We start from the raw sequence: 18,225 nt of genomic DNA on the forward strand, positions 1-18,225 counted from the left end.
AAAAAAAAAAAAGCAAAAGCAGGTCTTTGCGATTCCTTTGACTCTCTCTCTCTCTCTCTCTCTCTCTCTCAGGTCAAAACCCTAATCTATCTTCTCCAAAATCGATTTCAGGGTTTAGCCGGGAGCCGATCTTGTGTTGAAAAGAAAGGAGCCTCCTTTTGTCACGAAACGTAAGGAAGAAGCTGCGAGCAGCCCAAGTATGTTAGAACCGATTCTGATGAAGACCCACTCTCAAAAGAAACTCCTTAAGCGAGGTCGTAACGAGGACGACGACGATCTAGAGGCGTTGCCTACTGACCAGATTACCGTCAAAGTCTCTGATGAAGCTCCAATGCGTGTCCAAGATTTGGTCTTCCATAATCCGAAGCCAGAGATTCGTCGATTCCTTCTACGCTTTGTCCTCGGCGCGATCTCGTTTCACAATAGCTGTCAGTAACGGTCTATACGCCCCTCATGCCACAAGGCGTTTGTTCATCTTTTCCTCTTCCTTCGAGGAACAAGATTTAACTTCTTCTCCTTCTTCTTTGGTTGCCAAGCTAGAGATGACAGTACCTTCTGTGTCCAGGACTTACCGCTACAGGTGTCCTTCCATCCACGGCTTTATCGGTTGTGCTAATTGCCCTACTTTCATTGTATGTAACCCGAGCACGAAGCAAGTCATTACCTTACCTGGTCACTGGTCCTGGCGAGTTTCGTAGTTATCTTGTGCACGAGTTTATAACACTTGGAGCAGGAGGAGAAGCATCACGCAATCAGGTTACCACCGCGAATTATGTCCCTGTAACCGATAGAGTTTACATCAATGGTTCCCTCTATAGTGCTGCTTGGTCACCTAAGGCAAGAATGGATCCGGTCGTTGTGTGTAGGGATGTTGACTGAATCAGTATTCATAGATAATCAGTACAAATTATCTCCAAGACATTGTAATTTGTACTTCTTCATTTTCTACTACAATGTGGAAAAGAAAGACATGAGAAGAGTAAGGATCCATGGAATTGCGGACAATGAGGAGTTTCGGCGCCAATATGGACTCGTAGACGGTCCGGGCGTCACTATCTCACCCGAACACATTGAAAGTATTGCCTCTTTGTAATGTGTTTTATTTTATATTGTTTCTTTCTTCTCTAATAGTGGAGTAACCCATTAGACCATCATTAGTGGAGTAACCCATCAAAGTTACTCTCACATTAATTTATTATATAAATAATCATAAATTAAGTAAAGTAACTCTTAAAGAACTAATGCAAAATCATCCTATTAGTAGAGAACCCCAAAGAAAATTATTCAAGCATTTAAATAATAATTTTAAAATTTATGTTTATTAATTATCAAATTTTAATTATCTAAAAATGACAAAACAATTATTCAATATGTTTAGTTTCAATTTGTTCTTGTGGTCTAATATCAATACAACAACAAAACAAAAACAAGGATCTCCAATTAGACTTTGTTCTCCAATTTCTGGTTTTGAATACATTGTGTAGTTTGGATCTTTGGAACCCTGCAAAAGTAACCGCAAAACGCTATACTACCACAATCTGATTTGAAACAGGGGGGCTGCAGGGGAAATCACATAACACAGTCAAAGGGATATGAAACCGACACAGGATCTCAAGCAAGAAAACAAGCTGAGAAAGAGTTATATGAGACTAAAGAAGCTTACTGTTAGTTATGGTTCTAGCTCCCTTCACTCTGTGGCAATTGTTGTATATTTAATTACAAAAGAATCTTGGCTTCTACAGTTTACTTTCAACTCCAGAACCCTGCAAATTTTTTATGTTCTTCATATTAGAATATCTTGAAGCACTAGTTTGTGCAGCGTCGAAGCTTTCCTGCAGCCATCTGATCTGGGAATTGAGACCAGCATCACGCAAAGCATTCAAAGCTGAGGTGTAGAGCCTCGCATCAAGCCTGGTTCCTTCAACTTTCATGTCCTGCAACAGCCTCATTAGCTCATCGATCCAGCTGGTTTTTGAGAATACACCAACCATGACTTATACGTCCACATACGACTTAAGTGGTCTAGTACCAAATTGTGAAAAGAGCATAGCTTTCTTAAGAGGTGAGATTACCTTCACCAACCACTTGCAAACGAATAGACAATCCTCTCTCATCCAAACACTGCTCCATTCCGATCACGAACAATGCACTCACCATGTTCTCCCGATTTGAATGAGCAGCCTCTTGAATTCATCTGAGGCACAGAAATCACATAAGCGATTGTCTTCTTCTTCCGTCCCTTCATCACCTTCACATCTCCAATTCCTTCTGCCATGACCACCGTTCCATCCACCAAAGCTTCACATACAGAGTCATATGAATCGTAGCATGCCCATATGTCACCCATTGATCCTCCTCGTATGTGAAATCACTCAACTCCGACTTCGCCAACAGTACATCATCAACGTTCTGTGACGGTTCGTTTCCAATCAAAGCTTCTTCTTTTACTTCTTCTCCAACGGAAGCAACCACATCTTTGTTAATTTGACTGCAAACCAAAAAAAACATTCCAAATTAAGAATTTTAGATGAGTAAAACTAGAAACCAATTGATTTAATAGACAAACACAAGAGGAAGAGGAACGAATCAACACAATTACAAGAGGAAGAGAAACAAATCAACACAATTACAAGAGGAAGAGGAACGAATCAATACAATTAGAAGAGGAAGAGAAACGAATCAACACAATTAGAAGAGGAAGAGAAAGAAACTCTAATCGGATTAATCCGAAATCCTAACAATCAATCCGATTAATCTGAAACCCTAAAAGAAAAACATGCAATCAATCAGACATGAGAAACGAACCTTCTCTCTCCGATTCGTTAGGGTTTGCACCGGTAATTTCAATGGATTCGACGAGAATCCATTGTTTTCTCCGACTTCTTCATCAATCGCCGTTTCTCTCGCATGCGGAAACAAGAGAGAAGGGAGAGAGACAGTCGGGAAGAAAGAAAAAAAGAAATGAGAGAAAAAAAAAAACCCGGTTTTATATTTATTTTCCAACCACTCTCGTCACGCCACATATCGTTCTTGGGGTGTTGCTCGGAATGCTTCCGGCAGTAACGATTCTCGGCTAAATGGACCCATTTTGGATTTTTTATTATTTATTTGGGCCCCAAAAACAAAAGAAACCCAGTGAGAATCGATCAGTAATCATGCTCAGGACCTTAATTATGTAAGAGAGCTTGGAAGACTCTTTTCTTTTTCGTTTTTTTTCCTTCTAATAATCGATATTTAAGCGTTGGCTTTTGAACACCAAGCAAACTTGTTTGTGGTTATCTTACCACTGATGATTTGCATTTTCTGACATTTGTTTTTGTTTTATTGTTGTTCATATTTTGTTTGTTTTTCTAGTTGCTTTTTTTTTTTTTTTTGCTCAGAAGGTAAATTAATATATGCGCAAGAGAGAGCTTGGAAGACTCTGGTTTTTTACACTGTTTTTTAGGAGCTCCCACACAACTATACTTCTGAACAAGCTCAGTCCCTATAACCCGAGTAAAAATCTGATGCAGTCCTGTTAGCCACGGCTTTAGCCAAGAGAGTTTTACCGTTCCAGGAGGACCATAACAGAACACACTCCTACCTTTAGCCTAGAGAGTTTGACCCGGCATCGTTTCGTCAGAGTGGGTAAAAAGATTAAATAATATTCACCCCTTTTAGTTCCTGTGTAATCAAATATCACCCCCTCGTTCAATAACTGCTAATTTAGCCCACGTTCCGTGTTCAATAATCTTTGGTTTACAATTACATGTTTCAAAAGCAATCAAGCTGTTCCGAGATTTCTCAAGGAAAAAAAAACTATATTTCACCGGCAAAAGAACAAAATCGTCGGAAGAGAATTAAACTCGCCTATTCTATTATAATACAGGTAAAGAAGAAGAACCATGGAATCAGAGACAAGATGAAAGTTAAACGAATGTGTTTACTTTTTTATTCATTTTCAGCTATGAAGTTTGGTTCTTCGCCTCGACAGAGATACTCATCGCACATAGATGAAGTTCCCCAGTCTTTTCTTAGCCGCAAGATATCCTCTGTAAAAGTAGAACCCGATGCTCCAATGAAGACACTGGACATTGCACATATTGTCTTATCCAACATAGCATCCACCTACACATTCCACAAACCAAAGCATAAGCATGTGAATGTCTCGTCAAAGAAGACAGGAACAAAAGAGTCTTCAAGTAGTTTTCTCAGACCAAAGACTGTTACTAGATCATAGTCCATTAGAATTGATTTCTTTTACAGTACCACACTGGAGTTACGATTCCAGTAGAGAAGAAAGTCTTTGGCCCATAAACAAGTTATAACTTCGTTACCTGAGTGTCATCTTCTATACCATGTCTATACAACAACGAATCCCACTTCTCTGCTGAGTTGCGAGGTGGACGCTTGACAAAGGGGATGACTTTTCCATCAACGACTACTAGTGACTGAAGCAGACCCGTTTCGCTTTCTGCAGCATCTGTTGAAAGGTAGATGACTGGAGCATTGGCCCTTTCCACCATCCGACTGATGCAGTCTGCAGCTTGTGGTATGGGATAAAAGCAACTTGGCGATTTTGCATTGCTGGACAGAAATCATTTTATCAGACAGAGACAGAGACAGCTATAAATGAGGCACAGTTATGTCAAAATCCAAACCTAGTCCCTATATCGATCATCAACATCAGCACAGTATTTAGTTGCTACACCGAAGTGCCTACGTAAAGCAAATGTCAACCTGCTCGATGGAGATAATATACTAATTAACAAACCAGAACGGAAAGGTGTTCTGATATCCTAATCAAATGAGTGTGGGCTACAGTATCAAGAAATATAAATGGCACAAGGTTCTGTATCGTAAAAAGAGGGAGATGCAACAAAAAAAAAAAAAGACTCACCAGAACTTCAGAAACCCATGTCTACGGAGATGAAGCGAGATGAAATTCTTTCCTAAGAATGTCTGGATGAATCGTTGTGCTGTCACCAAAATGAGCTTACTGGGTTCAATCAGTGTTTTGCATTTGTGCTTGATGGGTCCACCAGGTTGCATCACCAAATCTTGCTCCATATCAGCATAGAAGACATCCCCTATGGCGATCACACCATCATCAGACTTAAACTTTTCCACTACCTCTTGAGAAGTTCTCTTAGTTGGTTTCTTTATATCTTCACTCCAAGGAGCCTCAAGCTTCCCACCAATGGAAATCCCCAATCCCTTCAGCTTCTTGATATGCTCCTCGTCCACATAACAAGGCTGTGGAGATGAGAAGTAACAGATGAACCTGTCAATGTGAGCATTGTTCTTCTTATCAACCTCCTTGAACTGATCAAAAGAAATAACAACAGTTCTTCCCAAGCACGTGTTAATCCGATCTATATCTATCACTCTATCATACTGGTAATCAAACTTAGGACTTAGGATCACCAGAACTCGATCTAGCAGAGCAGCAAAGAACATATGTTTCTCTAAACAAATCAAGTGGTTGCTCATTTGACCTGAGAGACAGATAGCAAAAAGGAATCTATCTGATCTAGGATTCCATTCAATTGTTTTCCGATCCAACAACTTCTTCTGATCTACCTTTCTACATCTACCATCATCATAGTAAGAACCACTAATACTATCTAAACCAGAACCAGTGATAGAGTCATTCCCAGTCCTGTGTGGTGATAGAAGCACCTCTTCGATTTCCTTATTCACTGAGATCTGCTTCACTAGAGCTGCTTTCACATTGTCTGTTACTACAGACGAACCAATTGCATTCGAAGAATTGAAATTGGCTGATTGGTCTACCAATGTACGGTTCAAGAGAGATACAAGCGCAAGCTGTTGCTTCCTCAGGAGATACAGAGCTTGTAGCTCAGATTCCTTGACCCGACTCGATAGTGGATCAAGCTTAAAGCTCGAGAGATCCACCGAGAAGAATCTACGAGTATCAGTAAAGAAGAACAAAACCCCGAGGAATAGAGCTAGAGAGACGGCACCAACGACGTAACGCTTGTTGAGTGAGATTTTCCAACGGTTGCGAGCTCGCGATGCGATGTCGTCGATCTGGAACGCCGATCTCGGACTCCTGCCACCGCCGTTAGCCCTGACGGACTGAAGCTTATTTTCCCGGTGGAGGTTGAGATCGTTGTCTCTAGTGTCGTTCTGTGGGATCAAATTCTGGTGGTCCTCTTCTTCGTCCGACGAGTTACGCTCCATCGCCGAGACACAGTAAGCTGGGGATTCACTTTTCTCAGTGTAGACATTTATTAATGTAACTATCACGTTAACATTAATATATTTCTTAACCGACAATATTGTGTATCACACAGTGAGTGTGTTACGAGTTGATTGACGAATCAACCTGTGAGCTCTCGAAGATGTACAATTGAAAACCATACGGCTGGGTCTATTTATGAAATGCAACTCAATTCATATACTATACAAAGTAGATCCAACAAAGCTACAATATGTATATATAAATGTGAAAACCAAACTTATGTAATCTGCTTTTAGACGAAGCACAAACCATGAGGGGGCTAAAACGAGTAAGTAAATTCAGAAGAAGAGCACTAGACAAAAGGAGACTACTCTTGTTACTGAGGCGAGAAAGACCAGGAGAGACTTTACTGGAAGAGTTGTCCAGGTCCAATTTTTTTTTTTTTGTTGCATAGACATCACAGTTGGAGTAAAGGCAACGCCATTACAACACCGAAAACCGACACTAGCAACAGTATTATCCACGCTGGTAAACCCTGTTTCTTGTTCTTTTTCCTCTCCTTCAAGACACCTTCTGAGTCCTCCTTTGCTGGGTCAACGGTTTTCTCTGACTCAGCTTTGGTACTGCTCTTTTGAGGAGATTCTGGTGCTGTCGGTTGCGTGGCAGCTTCCTCAGCTACTTGCAGCTGGTTGTACTTCTCTACGTACTCTGGAAATAGCTTTCGAAATGCTGGGCTGTGACATATTAAGAATATTGGATTCAGGTGAAAGACCAAAAACATGTAAGCTCAGGACTACATGCATGCATTCCTGTATTGGTACTCCAACCAGTTTTATGATACACAAATAACTAAAGTTAGCTTTTAAATGGTTCCCGAACTTGACAACTTTTAAATGGTGGGATAATCTTACGTTTTACAATTGAACGCGAGAGATGACTTAGCCAACCGTTGTTTCTCAGCTACAGTCGTGTTTACACTTCCAGTTGTCGGACTGGTATCCATCTGCGCCACAAGGACAACGTTTAGAGAAAGCTTGAGAACAAAAACAAAAGACACTGCCATGTTATATAATCAGATCTAAGCTTAGCTAATAGGCCTTCACAATAGAAGAATATATGAGATTTTTCAAACAAGATGTCCATAAATCTGTAGAACCTGGCTACAATGAGCTTACCATAAATGAGAGAAGTCCTGTAAGTATGCTGCATTCACGAAAAAATGTTGGTTATTAACAGGTATATGGATCGTTATCTTCCAAAACTAAAGAAAGAATTTATACCTTGACACAGACCACATCGGATTCCAGCTTTCTGGATGAACTGTAGATGCCATGTAAAGTTATTAGATATTGTACAACATAATTGAGACAAATTAACGAACAGATAGTAGTGCAGATTGTCCTTACAATCACTCATAGACAAACAGATCTTCTTTTGTGTCATGAATCGACCATTTGGTGTAGTCATTCTGAGGCAAACAACAAAAGATTTGGTTCATTAGAAACTGGACTAAAAACTGAGGGGAGAGTAATGTCGAGACTAATTTAGGAAAAACCATTGGGACATACGTAATCCCGGGTGGCTTGTAAGGATACTCGGGAGGGAACTTGATCTTTCCATAGTAAAATCCACCTGTTAAAGACAATTTTAGCATCAAAGATAGATACTGCAAAAGACAACACTAACAAGCAAACTTTAGAAAGACGATTTTCACCTGCAAAAGGTGTTCCCTCACTACCTTCCAACACATAATCTGTAAGATTAATCCAATAGTGTAACTCTTTGTTAGTAAGAGATAAAGCTACCTTTTTAACATACTAAATGCGGTAGTACTAAAATCACTGAAACTCCGTAACCGCTATCAGGCTAACAGTAAGACTGACAGCCTTGCACAATTGAGAAGAAAGATAACAAATCTATGCATTTACTCTTGAAGCATAATCATTAATATGTGATTACGGGGAAGCCACTAGGAGGAATAAAGGCCAAAAAAAAAAAAGAAAAAAAATAGGAAAGGCTTACGCCACTCGAGAATGTCATTTGGGGAAGGACGAGCAACAACATGGGAGACTGGTTCCTAAAGGAACAAAACAGAACATATTATAGATAACTCCCAAGGAAACAAAATAAAGAAAAGAAATATATGAAACTTACTATAGACCAAAAAGGCAAAGGAAAAGCATTCATACACAGATACAGCATCATTTGAGAAGTTCATAGAAAACTGGTTTGAGTATAAAAATGAGGAATCCTGGTTCCTACTCGAGAGAGGTAGGTAGGAAGAGCAAAAGAGAGAATGTACCTTGCAAAGTGCTCTATATTCCTTTTGAAGACGTTTTATACAGGCCTTTTCTGCCATCTAAGTGCTATGGACTAAGCGAATACCTGCAGCCTGTTGAACCCATTTAACATAATCAACAAAACGAATTACAAAATCAATCAATCCGTGTATGCCAAAGAGAATCTGTGGCATCAATGAATGGTTACAATCAAAATTCCTGTAAACAAATAATATCAAGAAATTTACTTCAGGTCAAGTTTAGAAATTTTTATCATGGACAAACAGAAAAAAAAAAAAAAAAAAGTAACAAATGCCAAACCAAATTTTGGTGCGATTGTAATAGTAAACCTTTACCTATTACTGGACTACATCACAACGCATACAGATTACAAAGAGAACAAACAACAAAACAATACTTGGTAGCTACTATACTATGTGCAATACTTTCATGACCTTATTGAAAAGAAAATTTAACCAGATCAAATGAGACTTTGAATCAAACAAACAACACTATGAGAACCAAAGACACCCTAATTTAAATATAATCCCCAAAATCAATGAGCTTGAGGACGTATATACATAAATCACTGTAAAACCAATTGAAAGCAACGAGAATTCAATCGAATCCCAAACAATTGAAAGGAAATTATCTCAGAAATCCCTAGAAAATCAAAAAAAAAAAAACTTTGATTTAATAAACCGAGAAGCATCAGTTTTGATAGAAGATTCCAATTGCAATACCAAACTTCGCTCTATCAAGTAAATAATATCAGATCCAAGAAATAATTGCGAAAAAATGAAAGAAATCGAGCACCTGAATCCAAATTTTGTCGAGAAATATTTTTCGTTGATTGGGGTTTTATTTTCTCTTCTTTCTCGTGGTGGGGAGAGAGAGAGGGGGTAGAGAGAAAAGCCTCACACTAACTTCCAGCTGGTTTAGCTTAACCGAACAATAATTCAATAATTCCACCACCTCACAAATTTGGCCGGTATTCTATAATCCATTCCGGTTCTTTAATTCAATAATTCATTCACCTCTTTGAACTTGTCTTTTAAGATATTTGGTGGGATTTGAATATTTTAGGTTTTTGCAAGATTTATGGTTATTTTTTAGAGTTTTTCTATATTTTTCTAAAAATACGTTGTGATTTGATGAGATTTTATTATTAGATTTTGGAAGATTTTAGGGTACTTTATAACAACAAAAAAAAATTGCCAACTCAGATAACGATGATGGATGCTCTCGACTTCTCATCGATTTCGGTAAGACAGATTACCAGATCAAGAGGAAAGGGTCATCGAGGTTGTTGAAGACATTGATGACAACGTTGTTGTTAGTGGTTGAGTTAAGGTTAGAACCAGAGAATTGACTGTTGATGATAATCACATTTTGAGGAGCACCGAGAGGTGAGGCAGTTCCGTATGTCACGTTCCATGTATAGAAGAAGTAAGGATCGCTGGCGTTCACAATCGCCACCGTAGAAACGAGGCAGAAAAATAAAAATCAAAGCAAAACTCTGTTTTTGGTTGTTTTCAGTGAAAAGGATTTGTCTTTGAGTTGATTATGATCTTGAGTTCTTGTTTTTTTTTAATGTGCAGAGACATTATGAGTGCGCCAGTGAGACGTATTGATGAGGTTCTTGCTCTACCTTATTCGGAGGATGACTTCGAGGGTATGGAAGTTCCTATTTCTGATAATGATTCTTGGCTCTACGATGGTGAGGATGAGCTAAACTCTGTTCTTCAAGAGAGGTAGAAAGAGATGGAGTTTTATAACTCAAAGAAGGAAAGCAAAAAGAAAGCAAAGGAGAAGCAAGAAGCTGGAAGCTCATCTGATGCGAACATGAACAATTTTGATCTTAGTGATATCTCAAAATCGATGCAGCAATTCATCCAGAAAGTATCAAGCTACGAAGGAGTAGAAGTGCCAGAAAACAGGTTATCTATTATCTTGAACGTTTACCATGTTTCACGTAAAACAGGTTATTCTTAGTTTTACTCTTGATGAATCAATCATTTGGTAACTTTGTGATATTTATGCCGGTGGTGGGATTGGAGCGGAGGAGTGGGGAAGAAGACGTGATGAGGTGAGACTGTTTCTGTTTCAATTTTGATTTTCCAAGAAATGCAGTTTTTCTTATAAATTCTTGTAAAATCCTACCTCAAAATGTATGATTTTGAGGGAGAGCATTTTTAACTAAAAAACAAATCAAAATCTCTTAGAATCATTCAAAGTAGCAGTTTTTTTAAAAGTTGTAATATTTTGAATAACAGTAGATTTCAAGTAAGTTTTATAAATCATTGATTGAATAACAAGAGATTCTAGAGTAGTTTAAATAACTTTACATAAATCCAAATTGAAAAACATAGGATTTTAAAAGATTTTTAAAAATCATCAATTGAATAACAAGTGATTTTAAGAATACTCTAAAATCTTTTAAAATACCAAGTTCAATACCCCCTCTAATTGAGATTAGTTGATCATTCATCATCTATATAGACATTTATAAAATAAATCCTGACACTTATTTATGTCATTAACACTAAATAATTAATTTAATAAATTAATTAATTCTACTTATATTTGATTTTTTTATAGAAACTAATTGCTTTAAAAGGTAACCAACATCATTGTCAATATATACAGATTTTATTTATTTATTTTATAAGAAGGTGAGTAAAGATGTATTGTTCTTTACAAATTTGAAAAACTGATTTGATAAAAAGGGACTTTTAACCTCACATACTATATTTTACTTTCACGGGTTTCGTATGATAAGTTTTTGTGGATTAATTCTTTTTGAACATGTTGCGTGAACCGCCTAGCATGGCGGGTTTGGACTATAGAACCAACACTAAAACTATTAGTTTATTTCATACTATAGATTTGTAGTCATAGTTTAAAAAATTAACTTATAAATTATTTAGTATATGAACTACAAAATATTACACATACTACAACACATTCTTAATATTCCAAAAAAAAAACTGTATACACATAAAAATATACACTAACATACCATATAGAAATATACCTCTGTTTAATTATAGAAAATAAAATTAAGTGTCTTAAAATTTTATATTCTATCTAATAACAAATTTAATGTAATTAGGTCATAAATTGTATAAAACGTAAGAAGAAGAAAAACATTCTAAACAAAATTATAAATTAATTAGATAAAATTTAATTAATTAAAAATTTGAAAACTAAATAAATTAAAAATATTATTTAAAATACATTAATTTATAATTTAGTCCGGCAGAGTACTTTCACCCTAGTAGTGATTTCATAATTATTTCTCCTAGTTCTTTCACCTCTCCCAACTTGGGAGGATCTACTCATCAAGAATCTGAGCCGGTTCGTTCTTGGAATCAATTTTTTCTTCTCTGTTTTTGTGTATTAATAAAATGTAAATAACTGAAACAGTTTTTCTAGAGTTGTTTAGTCAGATTATCAGTAGTAGAGAGAGACAAAACAGCTGCTACCTGCAACTGCAATTATTTTCTTTTCTGAAGCTGGACTTATATTACTAATACCTCCAATTTCCAAAGTTATGTCTTATAGAAAACTTATAAAATTCAACAAAGTTATGTTTCAGCCTCTTTTGAGTTCCCCAATAAGACTAGGCAGAAATCACGTGCTCTTATCACATGACCACCATCCATCCTCTTCACTTGAGTGAGTTTCAAAGCAGTTACATGAGTTAGGTAATGTGTATTTGTGGTGGATCTTTGTCTCTCTCTCTCTGACATATGATTATTGTATCATCGTTTCAATGTAGATGCTAAGGAATATCATCATCATCAGTAAATGATTAAGAATAAGATAAGTATCTCACCATCTGGATTATATAACAACAGTCAAAGTAAAACATCACGTGATCAGATCCCAATAACTATGTGTTCAAACACTAACTCATCATATTTTTATTCTATAAAGTACCAAGCTTAATTTAGAAGTCTCTCGTCTCTCTCCATCTCTCTTTCTCTCTAACTCACATCAAGACTTTCTCAGTTACAAGAACAGAACACAACAAGCACAAGTTCAGAGGTTTCAAGATTCCTAAAGATTTACAAAGAAGAAAACTCACAATGAAGAGATATGGTTTAGTGGCTCTGGTTCTGTTACTTGTAGCTATCTTTAGCAGCAAGTATAGTGTAGAGGGCCGTTCTCTGTTAACGATGACACCTTCTGGTCAAGCTGTGAGAGATTTACAGATAAGCAAGGAGATGAAAAAAGGGCCGCTTAGGGGAGAAAAAGATAGCTTCAGAAAAATCCCAAGGAGCGGCTCAAACCCTATACAGAACAAGTAAAGAAGATACGATACACATAATTCTTTTATGTATCTTCCAAAGATGGGTTTTAGGGTAATTGACATCAAGAGTGTTTCTTTTTGTATCAGGTGTAATCCACCCGTAGATGTTGAAGGAAGTAGGAAACAGCAGGTCACAGCATCAAAAAAACCTTAGGATGTTTCAGTTGTTTTTCTTTCCTTCTTTTTTGATCTTAGATCCTCTTTACGTTTGTTTTTTTTCCTATTTTGTTAGACTAAGGTACCTAGACATGTGTTTCTTGATGCTGTAATCTACTTGATATATATAAAGTTCCCATATATAAAACTCTTTTATCTTTTAATTATGGTGCATTCAAAATTCATAGATCAAGAATGGAGGAAACTTTATAACGCCTCACTCGTGTAGTCTTAACCTTACTTCTCAACTNTTTTTTGTTTTTTTTTTTTTTTTTTTTTTTTTTTTTTTTTTTTTTTTTTTTTTTTCTGCTTTGTGGTTTCTATTCTTTCCCATAGCATCTTCTTGACGATGGTTCTTAAACTATTTCCTTGTGTTCTTTGGTTGTTAAGCTACAAATGCATCCTGAGAGTCAGTCAGTCTGTATCAAATGAAAGTTGTTCTGAGGAAAATTAGGATTTTCTCAAACCAAATACAGATCAAAGCTAATTATATGTTGATTATTTAGCTGGCTGTCTTGATATCCACTGATTACTTCTCACTGCAAAACAGCTATAACGATTTATTTTTGTGGGACACTTCAAAATGAAAGAAGTATAATCCCAAATTCAGAATGATTTACCAGCACTTGTGAGCACTAAATTCACTTTGACACATAAAAGTTTACTTCTCTAAATTTCCGATACAGATTAATTACAAGACATCTGGAACAAAAGTGGCATCCAACACAAAATACTGGCATATGTACATTAGCAATTGCTAATGATTTTTGAAATGAGCAGTTGATATTTGAAGAAGGATCATTAGCAAATCATTTTGTAAAACCTAACTTAGTATCTACGAAATCCCTAGCTAATGCCTACAAAGAAACAAAAACAATTAGCAATTCAACTCATCAGTAAATCCATTTCAGTCATTGAGGAAGACATTGAAAAAAAACTGCCGCCGCTTACAGGGCTATAGCTTTTTTAAGGATAAAAGGCGACGCCGTTTTGCTTTATAACAATACAATATGATTAAAATAAAATTGCTCACTAACAAGTTGGGCCGAAAGAGAATCTAAAAGTAATTGGGCCAATAATGATAAAGAATCTATACCATTTTTTTAATTAGCGAGATTTGTCAAGTTCTTAATCTTAAACAGCGGTTTCAGCGCTGACCCCCCAAACAATAAAAACACATGGTTTTGTCTGAATCCACGATCCAGAAGTTGTTTATATTCACAGTAAATTTGTTCATTAATATAATGGAAGACGTTTCAAAAAGAAAAATCAAAATTGGGGTTATGTACGAATTGTAGAAAGAAATTGAAAAGGAGAAATACTTTTGTGACAAATATTAGGGGAAAAAAGTAATAAATAAATAAATATTCGTTGAAAGAAAAGGCAAATTCCATAAATTCCAAATCGGTGGACGAAGGAAAAAAATGTCAAAATCAGTGTGAAAAGGAGAGAGAGAGAAGACAGGAATTAGGGAACTTTCGTTTTTGGAGAGCAAAAACAAAACAAAAAAAAAGAGAAATTTGGTTTGAGCACCAAGGAAATATAGAAGTATAAATCCCTCTATCACACAACACAGATGCGGAGATTCGTGATTGGTCAAGCCAAAAATCTTGTAGATCAGACTCGTCGTCGTCATCATCATCACAAAAACCTCACCTTTCTCTCTCTTCTTCCTCCTCCTCCTCCCTTTTCAGCTCCTTCCGCTTCTTCTTCTTCATCGCGTCTCTTGTCTTCTTCTTCTTCTTCTTCCGATATGTCTGCTTCTGATTCCTCTTCCTCTCTTCCCGTTACTCTTGACACCATCAATCCCAAGGTTGGTTTTTTCTTTTTTTTTTTTGTTTCTCTCGCCTTTTATTTCTTCTCTTTGTTCAATCAACAATAGTTTGATCTTTTGGAGTTTTAGGTGATTTTGCATTCTGGGTTTGGATTTTTCGATTGATTTTGTAAAAGCGAAGAGCTTTGTTTACCTTCTTAAAGATTGCTCTGTGCTAGATTTAGGAGGGTATATTGAGAATATGCTTGTGTGCTTAAGGGTATATGATATGATATCGTATCCTCGTCTTACGCAGCTAGATCATTGACACCTTGATGGGTTTGTTTCTTTTAAGTATTATATATATATCACTTGGTGATCCTTTGCTATATTATACACATATAAAACTGGGACTTTTTGAAATTCTTTTTGTTCTTCACCCTTTTTGTGGATGTTATAAAAGTCTGGATTTATGTGTTCTTCCTAGATTCGATCCTTGTGATTTATTAAATGATTGTTTGATGCTTACTTTTTCTCTTTAATTTGTTGAATTGATTTAGCTCATACTATTCCAGTTGAATAGTTTCTTGTCAAGGAACAGTTCTGCATCTTTAATCTAGCTCTTAGTGACTGATGATGTCTTGAAGCTTTTGTTTGGGTTTTTCTTTTTCATTCTAACGATAGAGTTTCTTTTTGGGGGATCTTAGGTTCTCAAATGTGAGTATGCTGTCCGTGGAGAAATTGTCAACATTGCTCAGGTAAAACATCTTTTTTTTTTTCCTTGATTGTATTTTTCTTAAGTGGATACTGTTTTGCTCATTTTGATTTCTGCTTTCACCTCACAGAAATTGCAAGATGATTTGAAGATTAACAAGGACGCTTATCCCTTTGATGAGGTACGTTATAATCGGTGTTTAGTCCTTTTTGGTGTTGTCTAACTTGATTCTTGTCTTGAATGAAAGCTTACAAGCTTCTATGCTTTTGACAGATTATCTACTGTAATATCGGGAATCCTCAGTCTCTTGGTCAACAGCCTATAACATTCTTCAGAGAGGTACATAAGTGAGCTTCTATGGTGCTGATTTGTTCCACATGTTACTTGTGAGTTAACTTGTAACATCTATGTCTCAGGTTCTTGCTCTGTGTTCCCACACTGCCCTGTTGGACGAGAGTGCAACACATGGTTTGTTCAGGTACTAAAACTGGTTTATATTTTTTTCTACCTCACTATAATTCTCTGCTTCTGTATCGTGGTATAAGACTTGGTTTAAAATTGATTGCAACTTTTATTAGTTCTGATTCAATTGAGCGGGCTTGGAAGATTCTGGACCAAATTCCCGGGAAAGCGACTGGTGCTTACAGCCACAGCCAGGTTTGTGGCATTAGAACTCTTGATAGCATCTCTTCCTTCCTCTCAATATACGATCCAGTCTTTTAATCTTCTGTTCTGCCTCAGGGTATCAAGGGATTACGAGATGCAGTTGCTGCTGGAATTGAAGCCCGTGATGGTTTCCCTGCTGATCCTAATGATATTTTCATGACAGATGGCGCAAGCCCAGGGGTAATGATTATCAAACTTCTCTAAACTCTTAGAATTTGAAACCCTTGTTTTGAAGGTGACAATATCGTTCCTCTCGTTCTAGGTTCATATGATGATGCAACTTCTCATAACTTCAGAGAAAGATGGAATCCTTTGCCCTATTCCGCAGTACCCATTGTACTCAGCATCAATTGCCCTTCACGGTGGAACTTTGGTATGTTTGTAATGTCTGTTTCTGATGATGATATCATTTTGACTGATGACTATATCAACTGGGGAAATGAATCTACTTCCGAGTTTTTTTTGTCTTCCTTCTTCTGATTTTTGTCATCTTCTTCTGGTAGGTTCCATACTACCTTGACGAAGCATCAGGATGGGGCCTTGAAATATCTGAGCTGAAGAAGCAACTTGACGATGCTAGGTCAAAAGGTATCACTGTGAGAGCTTTGGCTGTCATCAACCCTGGAAACCCGACAGGGCAGGTAAATGGATCTTGGAGACTAAAACTCACAAATCTATATCCATGCAAATGATAGTTTCGTCTAAATGTGACCTCTGCTATTCTCTTGTTAAGGTTCTTGCGGAAGAAAACCAGCGTGACATTGTTAATTTCTGCAAACAAGAGGGTTTAGTTCTTTTAGCCGACGAGGTTTACCAAGAAAATGTTTACGTCCCTGACAAGAAATTTCATTCCTTCAAGAAAGTAGCCCGGTCTATGGGCTACGGTGAAAAGGATCTTGCCTTAGTCTCATTCCAGTCTATCTCCAAAGGTTTGAAAAAGAACAATCATCTTAGTTAATTGATAAGCTTCTCATTATTGGCGATATGAAATTAGTCTTAAAACTGGATTCATTCTTTCGACAGGATACCATGGAGAGTGTGGAAAGAGAGGTGGTTACATGGAGGTTACTGGATTTACTTCTGATGTAAGAGAGCAGATCTACAAAGTTGCTTCTGTGAATCTTTGTTCCAACATCGGTGGTCAAATTCTTGCTAGCCTCATCATGAGCCCACCCAAGGTATAAAACATCTATATGACTTTCTCATCACATATTCACAATTGATTCAATTTCCTCCAGGTGGCTTGAACTTGCCACTCCGATAATTGACTTTAACAGCTTTTATGAAATTGTATCAGCCTGGTGATGATTCCTACGAATCATACATAGCAGAGAAGGATGGCATTCTCTCGTCTTTAGCAAAACGTGCAAAGGTTAGTCGCATATTATAGAGAATTAGGACTAATCATTAGATGTTCCTGTTCTTAATACGTCTGGATTTAAACCGTGCAGACTCTTGAAGAGGCTCTGAACAAGCTAGAGGGTGTTACATGCAATAGAGCAGAAGGAGCTATGTATCTATTCCCTTGCCTTAACCTTTCAAAGAAGGCGATTGCAGCTGCCGAGGCGGAAAAGACAGCACCAGACAACTACTACTGCAAACGCCTTCTAAAAGCTACTGGAATAGTTGTAGTCCCTGGTTCTGGCTTTAGACAGGTTTGGAAAAAGAAAAAGCTTTCTTTTAAAGAACCGAACCAAAAGCTCACTTACTGTTATTGATCTTGTGTGTGTGTGTTTTTTGGGTTTGATATAGGTACCCGGAACATGGCATTTCAGGTGCACTATACTTCCCCAAGAGGATAAGATTCCAGCGATTGTTGATCGTCTAACTGCGTTCCACAAGAGCTTCATGGACGAGTTCCGCGACTAAGCATTCTGTTTTGAAGATCTCTCTATATAGATTTATGATCAATCTTGAGTAATAATAAGAAAAAGGTCCCATGCATTCCTTTTCTTTTTCACCGACATCGTGTTTACAGAAGCTTTTGAGATGTGAGAGCATTAGTTAGTGCTCTTCTCTTCTTCTTATTCACCTTTTGTTCTGTTTTTTTATATTGGCTGATAGTCATAAACCATACTATATTATTGAAAGAGCTTTTATAAACGATTGTTAAACTCTTTTCCACCCATTCCATGTTCTAAGTCACGATTT

The 18,225-nt window shown here is 37.0% G+C and overlaps 4 protein-coding genes across 4 annotated transcripts; 2 read left to right on the plus strand and 2 right to left on the minus strand.

Annotated features, from left to right (window-relative positions):
• Positions 3,690–6,327, minus strand: LOC104775835. The gene is made up of 3 exons (XM_010499769.2): positions 4,880–6,327; positions 4,317–4,566; positions 3,690–4,107 (listed from the first exon to the last, which is right to left on the minus strand). The coding sequence occupies exons 1-3, from the start codon at positions 6,184–6,186 to the stop codon at positions 3,931–3,933; spliced, it is 1,734 nt and encodes a 577-aa protein (XP_010498071.1). The 5' UTR covers positions 6,187–6,327; the 3' UTR covers positions 3,690–3,930.
• Positions 6,417–9,386, minus strand: LOC104775836 (ubiquitin-conjugating enzyme E2 34). Its single transcript, XM_010499770.2, has 10 exons — positions 9,283–9,386; positions 8,490–8,579; positions 8,210–8,264; positions 7,902–7,940; positions 7,756–7,819; positions 7,594–7,655; positions 7,468–7,507; positions 7,363–7,390; positions 7,099–7,190; positions 6,417–6,921 (listed from the first exon to the last, which is right to left on the minus strand). The coding sequence occupies exons 2-10, from the start codon at positions 8,544–8,546 to the stop codon at positions 6,645–6,647; spliced, it is 714 nt and encodes a 237-aa protein (XP_010498072.1). The 5' UTR covers positions 8,547–8,579; positions 9,283–9,386; the 3' UTR covers positions 6,417–6,644.
• LOC109132221 lies at positions 12,362–13,102 on the plus strand. The gene is made up of 2 exons (XM_019243506.1): positions 12,362–12,778; positions 12,872–13,102. Exons 1-2 carry the CDS (start codon positions 12,561–12,563, stop codon positions 12,936–12,938), a joined length of 285 nt encoding a protein of 94 aa, XP_019099051.1. The 5' UTR covers positions 12,362–12,560; the 3' UTR covers positions 12,939–13,102.
• Positions 14,375–18,193, plus strand: LOC104775837 (alanine aminotransferase 1, mitochondrial). Its single transcript, XM_010499771.2, has 14 exons — positions 14,375–14,753; positions 15,401–15,451; positions 15,539–15,589; positions 15,682–15,747; positions 15,825–15,886; positions 15,987–16,065; positions 16,150–16,254; positions 16,337–16,447; positions 16,578–16,715; positions 16,808–17,003; positions 17,098–17,252; positions 17,372–17,446; positions 17,526–17,729; positions 17,827–18,193. The coding sequence occupies exons 1-14, from the start codon at positions 14,517–14,519 to the stop codon at positions 17,941–17,943; spliced, it is 1,647 nt and encodes a 548-aa protein (XP_010498073.1). The 5' UTR covers positions 14,375–14,516; the 3' UTR covers positions 17,944–18,193.

Source organism: Camelina sativa, chromosome 3, assembly GCF_000633955.1.
Source record: "Camelina sativa cultivar DH55 chromosome 3, Cs, whole genome shotgun sequence".
NCBI classification, from domain to species: Eukaryota; Viridiplantae; Streptophyta; class Magnoliopsida; order Brassicales; family Brassicaceae; genus Camelina; species Camelina sativa.

What these genes read in the sequence shown, in the direction of transcription:
- LOC104775835 (XM_010499769.2), bottom strand. Translation starts at nt 6,186, where the DNA reads ATGGAGCGTAACTCGTCGGACGAAGAAGAGGACCACCAGAATTTGATC. An exon ending in CATGGGTTTCTGAAGTTCTG is followed by an intron (nt 4,567 to 4,879) that starts GTGAGTCTTTTT and finishes ATTTCTGTCCAG; the next exon opens with CAATGCAAAATCGCCAAGTT. An exon ending in GTATAGAAGATGACACTCAG is followed by an intron (nt 4,108 to 4,316) that starts GTAACGAAGTTA and finishes TGGAATGTGTAG; the next exon opens with GTGGATGCTATGTTGGATAA.
- LOC104775836 (XM_010499770.2), bottom strand. Translation starts at nt 8,546, where the DNA reads ATGGCAGAAAAGGCCTGTATAAAACGTCTTCAAAAGGAATATAGAGCA. An exon ending in AAATGACATTCTCGAGTGGC is followed by an intron (nt 7,941 to 8,209) that starts GTAAGCCTTTCC and finishes TTAATCTTACAG; the next exon opens with ATTATGTGTTGGAAGGTAGT. An exon ending in CTCGCGTTCAATTGTAAAAC is followed by an intron (nt 6,922 to 7,098) that starts GTAAGATTATCC and finishes AATATGTCACAG; the next exon opens with CCCAGCATTTCGAAAGCTAT.
- LOC109132221 (XM_019243506.1), top strand. Translation starts at nt 12,561, where the DNA reads ATGAAGAGATATGGTTTAGTGGCTCTGGTTCTGTTACTTGTAGCTATC. An exon ending in TCAAACCCTATACAGAACAA is followed by an intron (nt 12,779 to 12,871) that starts GTAAAGAAGATA and finishes TTTTTGTATCAG; the next exon opens with GTGTAATCCACCCGTAGATG.
- LOC104775837 (XM_010499771.2), top strand. Translation starts at nt 14,517, where the DNA reads ATGCGGAGATTCGTGATTGGTCAAGCCAAAAATCTTGTAGATCAGACT. An exon ending in CAGATGGCGCAAGCCCAGGG is followed by an intron (nt 16,255 to 16,336) that starts GTAATGATTATC and finishes CTCTCGTTCTAG; the next exon opens with GTTCATATGATGATGCAACT. An exon ending in CCCTTCACGGTGGAACTTTG is followed by an intron (nt 16,448 to 16,577) that starts GTATGTTTGTAA and finishes TTCTTCTGGTAG; the next exon opens with GTTCCATACTACCTTGACGA.